At 38.1% G+C, this 8090-nt stretch overlaps 1 protein-coding gene across 1 annotated transcript; it reads left to right on the top strand.

Annotated features, from left to right (window-relative positions):
* Positions 1-1010: 1010 nt before the first annotated feature.
* Positions 1011-3489, top strand: LOC131538392 (stonustoxin subunit beta-like). Its single transcript, XM_058772259.1, has 5 exons — positions 1011-1074; positions 1227-1494; positions 1732-1800; positions 2363-2410; positions 2636-3489. Exons 2-5 carry the CDS (start codon positions 1236-1238, stop codon positions 3184-3186), a joined length of 927 nt encoding a protein of 308 aa, XP_058628242.1. The 5' UTR covers positions 1011-1074; positions 1227-1235; the 3' UTR covers positions 3187-3489.
* The last annotated feature ends 4601 nt before the right edge of the window (positions 3490-8090 follow it).

Raw genomic sequence — 8090 nt, 5'->3', positions numbered from 1 at the left:
CCACTCATTTATTTCCTTCTGATTGAGAAACACGTTGAAACACCAGTAATTTCATTTGTTAATATATCTGCTGCTAAGTGTGGAGTCTTTTGCAATGTAAATTGTAAAAATAATAATAATAATAATTAATAATAATGAAAATTGAAAGTAGTTTCAATGTAGCTAGCTACTTTTTCAAAAGGGTAGCTTGACTGTAGCTTAACTACTTTCATTTACAAGTAGCTTGTAGCTGATCAAGCTACAGTTTCAGAGTAGCTTCTCCAACACTGCAAATCGGTTTGGTTACGAGGCTTAAAATGGGCTCAGATTTTACTGTGTGAGATTTGTAGGTGTTATAAGAATGACATTTCATAAGAATGGTGTATTTACAATATTCACATGAGAACAACACAATAAAAACAGGAAAACTCAGGCCATTAAAAGCATACAGTCCACTGCACCATACCCTAAAACAGTCCAAGAATCCAAGTGTGCTGAAATGTCCCAGTGTGAGTGTCCACCAGTGTATGTACAATGCAAGAGAAATGTAATCATGAGCTTGTGTGTAATTATAAGTTCTGCAGTGATGATAATAAGACGAAGATGAGAGTGACAGGTGCACAAACACCTCATAGCATCCCGGCCTAGTACGGTTTCCTCCAGTGCAGTGTTGACAGAATGAGAAATTGCTCATGATGTTTCTTATTTGTAAATCGCTTTGGAAAAAAGAGTGCTAAATCAATAAGTGCTAATAAATGCTAATATTTTAATAAGCTTTTAACAAAACTATTGAACCATTGTTTCAGGTAATAGAAATGGTAATGAACTGATTCGAATCAGTGTTGGTCCCTCTACCTGTGAGAAAAGTATCTCCCCTTGTTCTGTCTGTCTGTTTCTTACTGTACCTGTCATTTCTCAGTGTGCTGCACACAGCAGATATAACATACTGTATGTGTGTTTGACCCACAGCGTCTCTCATGTCTCTTGAAATACTGGTTTTACTGGTTTATCAGGAAATGAGTTTTGAAGGTTTTTTCCTTGAGATGCCAGTTCAGAGGTGGAACGAGAAGCCAACAAACGTCCTCATTTTAGAGGGTAAGTTAGTAAATACTGCTTCATAAAATACTGATCTGTCTACATCTAAAGTTCACACTGATTCTAGACCTTCAGCATCAGCCAGTATTGAGATATTAGCTGATACAATAGTTTGTGCTCATTAATAAAACTGACTCTTTTTGCCTGTCCAGTGAGGGGTGATGGCGTCTGTTTCAGACCAGCTTCTGGACGCTCTGGATGATCTAGTCACAGAAAAACTGAAGAGGTTTAAACGGAACCTAAGGAACCATTACGGCATTTCAGCTGCTGCTCTGGAGAAGGCAGACGCTCCTGACACAGTGGATCGGATGATGGAGCGTTTCAGGCCAGAAGAAGCTGTGAAGATCACGGTGGACATCCTGAGGAAGATGAACCTAAACCCTCTGGCTGAAGAGTTAGAGAACAAACACAAGCAAGGAGGCATGTTAAAGTGAAAATGAAATTGTTGACTGTGTCTTAAAAATAAATAAATTCATTAAATGTTAAATTAAAAATATAACAAGATTCTTTTCATATATCATACATGTTTCTATAATTGGTGTTTGACAGAGCGAATGTTTCCAGAATAAATGTACTGTTGGCTTTGAGCTGAAGTTTTGCTGATGTGATTGTGGTTTAATGTCACTGTGCTTTCGTTCTGATGTGTTTCTCTCTCAGATACAGCTCCAGCTGAGAGCAGTAGAGAAGATCCTGCCCCTGCTAGAGCCGAATCAGAACCGATAAATGGTAAATAAAATCACTGTCGGGGTTTATTCTTACTTTAGTCATATGGACTCCTGGAGCAGATGCCAGAGAAAACAAAAATGCAAGCAGCAACTGCAGGGCAAAACACTGATTATACGAACACTCATATAATATAATATAATTTTGACATTATAACAAGTGGTTTAAAAGCATAATTAAACTGACATATAATACAGTTGTTTACACATTAAGTAATCCAGTTTTCTGAAGTAATCATTGTATGATGAACAGAGTAATCACTGATCAGCTCATGTATACAGAGCTCAGATCACACTGATAACATCAAACCTAAGTGGTTCTTGTGTTATGATGATTTGATTCTGTAAACAGCAGACATTTGTCCAATATATGCTTTTGCGTTGAACATTTCTGCAAAGAGCAGCTCAAGAAGATCTCAGACAGAGGTAAAGTCCTGGAGATTCATCTGCTCTCAGAAACCAGTCCATCATCATCTCATATCATGGAGAACATCATATTAGAAATGTGTTAGGAATGGATGCAGGATCATGAGAATCACACTGTTCATGTCTGTCGATTTCCACAGAAACACTCACCAACATTGTTCTCAGGACCAGGAACCACTTCCTACAATGTAAGTCAGTAAGAAAACCAGCAGAAAAACTCACTGAGTGTGTTCATGTTCTTCTGTAGAAGCTGAAAGAAGAGTTTATAATTGATGATGTAAATGATGATTAGCACAGATATCTGGTCATCTGTACTGAGACACTGATGATACACTGAACATGAAGAGTTCAGATACATGAAAAGATCAAACAGATTCATAATTCCTGATTCTGATGTGTTTTATCTCCATCAGATTCCCATCAGCTCACTCTGGATCTGAACACAGCACATAAACGCCTCCGTCTGTCTGAGAGCAACAGAGTGATTGCTTACGATGGCAGAGAGCAGTCATATACTGATCATCCAGACAGATTTGATTATTATCGTCAGGTGTTGTGTAGAGAGAGTGTGTGTGGACGCTGTTACTGGGAGCTGGAGTGGAGTGGAGATAAAGGTGTGTGTATATCAGTGTCATATAAGAGCATCAGCAGGAAGGGAGGAGGTGATGAGTGTGTGTTTGGATATAATGATCAGTCCTGGAGTTTGTTCTGCTCTCCCTCCAGTTACTCATTCATACACAATAACATAAAGACTGATCTCGCTGTAGAGCACATTAGCCGTACAATAGGACCATATCAGTTTATCAGTAGAACAGGAGTGTATGTGGATCACAGAGCAGGAACTCTGTCCTTCTACAGCGTCTCTGACACAGTGAGCCTCATCCACACAGAACACACCACATTCACTCAGCCGCTCTATCCTGGGTTTTATGTTGGTTTTGGATCATCAGTGAAACTGTGTTGAGGGATCAGAATAGCCTGATGAGAGATTCTACCCATAATGCTTTGAGGTGCATGATAAATCAGTAACAGTGAGATGTTATAGAGTCTCTTTATGACATTTCATGACATTTCACTGAAATAACAGTCAGAATAAATGTGTGTAATAAATCCTCATATAGACAGTATGATCTGTGTGTGTGTGTGTGTGTGTGTGTTTTATTCTAGTGTCACATTAATCATTTATATTATTACCATTTAAGAAAACTGAAAAATGCTCTATAAATAATACAGTAGTTTTCTGTATAAAAATGAGAATTACAGCATGCTAATTTTTGCTTTTCCAATAATAAATTTTGCTTATTTCTTAAAGTTTATTTCTTCAATAGGGTGGCCGGGACAGTCCCGTATTTCAGCTCTATTTTTAGTGTCCCGACTTATTATGAAAAAATTATGTTTTGACCCATATTTCATCTTTCCTAATTTTTTTTCTTTATTACTTCGAGCGAGTCTTTGTCATGCGAGAATAGCCTAATCAAAAGTAGCCGATCACATTATAGCATACTTGTTTAGGACAAAATTACCATCCAATCAAAATTCCCTATCGATTAACTTGAATCAAGCGCGTCAGTGTCAGTGATAGATATAGCGCGGATGAGAAAATGTCAAAGAAGCGTGTATGTACATTTAATGATGATCTTCAAAAAGAGTTTAAATTTCTAAAGAGGGATTCACAGTCAGATTCAAGTAAACAGAGATGCGACATTTGTGAAGCTCGCTTTCCCATTACTCACGGAGGCCGTGCTGTGACATTACACAGCATATGAATACAAAAAAGCACGTGGACGCTGCTAAAACTAAAAGTAAGAGTGCTTCACCAAGTGTCAGCGAATTTTTTGTGAAGCAGAGTTACGAATCTGATAAAGTGCATGCAAGCGAAGGACTTTTTGCATGCCATTCTGTTGTTCATGGCCAATTTTCAGTCATCTGACTGCACTGCGAAATTGATCAAGAAATTGTATTATCTGAAATTTTCTTCTGCTCACACTAAATCTGAGGCTATAATATGCAATGTTCTTGCTCCTTTGTCGGAGGAAGAAGTTCAGCGTGATTTGGACAAGTGCTCCTTTGCCACATTAACTGTGGATGCATCTAACCACAAAGATGTTAAATTGTCCCCCGTGCTTGTGCGATACTTCAGTCCACTAGAGGGTGTAAAGGTCAAGATTATTGAATTTTCATCTCTGCCAGGTGAGACATCAGATTTGCAAACTGACTACATTTACCACGTCATAGAAAAACATAGCCTTGATCAAAAAGTAGTTGCTCTCTGTGCTGACAACACTAACACAAACTTTGACGGTGTTAAGAGAGCTGGTAAAGGCAATACCTGGAGAAAGCTGCAGCTGAAGCTAAGAAGGGATATTTTGGGCATTGGCTGCAATGCACACATCATACACAATACACTGCAAACAGCAGTGGATTGCTTACTGATTGAGAGAGTTTTGAGAGATTTTACCGAGATTTGGAGAGTTTTACTGTGAAGGTATACAAATACATTTATATCTACACAGTGCGTGTAGAGGAGCTCAAAGAGTTTTGTGACTTTGTAGAGCTGGATTATCAGAAATTACTCCAGCATGGTAACACACGTTTCCTCTCTCTTGGTCCAGCACTTGAACGAATTCTGCACCTTTTTGATGGTCTGCATGCTTACTTTCTATCTCAAGAAAAATGCCCAAAAGTTCTATGAGACACATTCAGCAACCCCTTGCACAAAACTTTGGCTTGGATTTGTGCTTAAGTAGACATCCACTGGAGACAGTAGAGCAAGACCATATATCTGCCACAGAAGTCGCTATCCTCACTCATGTCCTGAGGAAAATCTTGCAGGCCAGGCTGGAAGATTTATTTATTCCCTCTGACATTATATCAGTATCAGGGGTACAGCCTTACAATGGTTCAACTCTTATCTCAAAGACAGGTCTTTTTCTGTAGATCTAGGCAAGTTTTCCTCATCATCTGCCCTTATTATTAGTGGAGTACCTCAGGGCTCTATTTTGGGACCACTTCTTTTTAACTTATATATACGCGCTCTGGGGGATATTATCAGGAAGCGCAATGTTTCTTTTCATTTATATGCTGATGATACACAGTTGTACCTCCCACTAAAAGCTGGTGATTCCATTCAACCATTGCTGGAATGTATCTCAGATATAAAAAAAAATGGTTATCAAATAACTTTCTCCAACTCAATTAGAACAAAACAGAAATTATTGTTTTTGGTCCCCAAAAAATAAAAATGAATATCATTAAGGAGCTGGGCAATCATTTCCCTTCCATTTCCTCACAGGTTAGAAACCTGAGTGTTATCATAGACTTAGAATTATGTTTATCCAAACAAATTAATTTGGTTGTTAGGAACAGTGTTTATCAATTATGGGTCATTTCCAAACTTAAATCATTTTTGTCTTTTCAAGACTTGGAGAAGGTTATTCATGCTTTTATTACCTCATGTTTAGATTACTGCAATTCTCTGTACTCAGGTCTTCCTCAGTCATCGCTTTCACGTCTTCAGTTGGTACAAAATGCAGCTGCAAGGTTGCTGACTGGGGCAAAGAAATATGACCATGTCACTTCAATTTTAGCTTCACTTCACTGGCTTCCAATCCATTTTAGAGTTCAGTCTAAGATTATATTGTTTGTTTTTAAAGCTCTTAACAATCAAGCTCCATCTTATCTTAAAGATCGTCTTATCCCTTTGTCATCTACCAGACATTTAAGATCCACCGACAGGGCTCTTTTATCTGTTCCTCGTTCCCATTTGAAAACTAAGGGTGACAGAGCCTTTTCAGTCAATGCCCCCCATCTGTGGAACCAATTGCCTCTAGACTGCCACCTTGCACCTACCATTACCATTTTTAAATCGAGATTGAAAATGTATCTTTTTTCCTTAGCATTTTAATCTCACTTTATTGTTGTTTTATTGGCTGTCTTGTTCGCTGCTTTTCAGTTTTTCTTTTAAATTTATTTTACATTCTTAAGCACTTTGGATAGCTTTGCTATGTTTAAATGTGCTATATAAATAAAATTTACTTACATTAAAAATCGTTTAGACACCCTTGTTTAAGCTGGTGACATGCAAGCTGAAGATTTCTTTTGTGCAGTGAGAAACTTTTATTCAGCATCAGTGGATTACCTCAATAATTGGAGCTGCTCATTGGAGAATACAAAAGAACTTGAGTGGGCCCTGCTGAGAAGTGTCCCAGAGCGCAGAGACATTCAGAGCAGCCTCAGCAGCTTCTACTCCAGAGTACCTGCTCTCAGTTTGATTGACGAAACCAAGCTCTTTGATGAGTGGGCTTGTGCAAAAAACATCCTCACTCATCACATCACTGAGTGGAACACAAACAAGGTGGCTGTGTCTGATAGATGGACAGACGTATTTCGTGAGATGGGGAGCAAGTCACTCAATTTCGAAGCCTTATCTCTGGCCGTGGAATTTGTCTTATTCCTGCTTGGTTCATCTGCACCTGTGGAGCGTGTTTTCTGAATGCATCATGGACAGCCGAAAAATCTCGGCTCAATGTAACAACAATGAAAGCAATGCTTTTCATACGTATTAATTTTGGACTGCTCTGCATTTTACGATAAACTTTTGAAAGTCAAGCACACACTGGCAGAAATTTCTTCCAGCGAAAAGTACAAAACATCAACCACTGATGATGCTGATGCACCCTCTTGTTCCCACTGATCTGCATGTTAAGGTAAGACTACATCGATTTCATTCATAGCTAATGTTATTGTTATGTGTTGATACATTTATGTTGCAGTGGGGTGGGCGTGTCGGTCCGTCCCGTATTCCACTCTGAGAAATCTGGTCACCCTATTCTTCAAGATACTACTATAATATAAATGCTTACATATATTTCATACAATTTCTGTTTGGAGCTTTAAAGGGTTAGTTCATCCAAACATATAAATTCAGTCATTATTTACTCGTCTCTATGCTGTTCAATCCCTGTCTTTTTGGGGGGGAGTTTTTCCCTGAAAACAAAAGGTGATTTTGGTCAAGTTTCTCCTGCTGGTTGCTGGTTTGAGTTCATACAATATCAGTCAATGGAGCCTGACTTTCAGATTCTTCATGACATTATTTGATGACACTTTTGAAGCTTCTGAAACTCAGGTTTCATAGACTGATGTTGTATGAACAGAAACCAGCAGAACAAACTTGACCAAAATCACATCCTCAATGTCTTTTGGTCTTTTTCTAGATGCTCTCGCTGGCACTGGGGTCACTGAGGATGAAGAGACCACAGCAACATCAGGTGGAGTGATGGAGCGTCTCATTCATGGCACTGGACCATTGGACCATTTCCAGGATCACTGCTCACACCAGTCTGCAGACATATCAGATCCTGCAAAGATACACAAATATAATACACAAGCAGTCATTTTAACAACACAATGTCATTTGCTTTCTATATTAAAAGTAACAAAATGATATTACTTTATATTTTTGTTTCATGTTTTCTTTTTTTTTTTCCACAAATGCCGCCGTAACCTACTTCACCACAAAAGCTCTGCAGTAAATGCACAGAAATCAAGAATCAGAAAAGTGCTGTAATAGCTCCATTCGAAATTACAATAATAAATAAACAATAAACTACAACTTAAGATTTAAAAGATGCTTTATTAATTTTTGTAGTGTACTCACTCAAAGCCTTTGATGGCCCCTTACAAAAAATAAGTTTATTCAAGTTTGTTATTAATATACTTCTTTTAAACTGAAAATAGGAAAGTATACTTTGTCTACTTTTTATGTACTTCTCAGAAATATACTTAAAATGACATTTAAGTATACCTGACTTATACTCAAGTCAGTCCTTTATTTGAGCTATACTTGTGCTCTGAGAATGTTTTCATTGT

This window comes from Onychostoma macrolepis, chromosome 04 (assembly GCF_012432095.1).
Source record: "Onychostoma macrolepis isolate SWU-2019 chromosome 04, ASM1243209v1, whole genome shotgun sequence".
Lineage (NCBI taxonomy): Eukaryota > Metazoa > Chordata > Actinopteri > Cypriniformes > Cyprinidae > Onychostoma > Onychostoma macrolepis.
The sequence above is the reverse complement of the archived record's forward strand: the minus strand, read 5'-3'. Positions and strand labels throughout refer to the sequence as shown.

Excerpts from the sequence above, each read along its gene's own strand:
- LOC131538392 (XM_058772259.1), top strand. The coding sequence starts at position 1,236 with ATGGCGTCTGTTTCAGACCAGCTTCTGGACGCTCTGGATGATCTAGTC. Across the intron at positions 1,495-1,731 it reads GAACAAACACAAGCAAGGAG|ATACAGCTCCAGCTGAGAGC; the intron begins GCATGTTAAAGT and ends TTTCTCTCTCAG. Across the intron at positions 2,411-2,635 it reads CAGGAACCACTTCCTACAAT|ATTCCCATCAGCTCACTCTG; the intron begins GTAAGTCAGTAA and ends TATCTCCATCAG.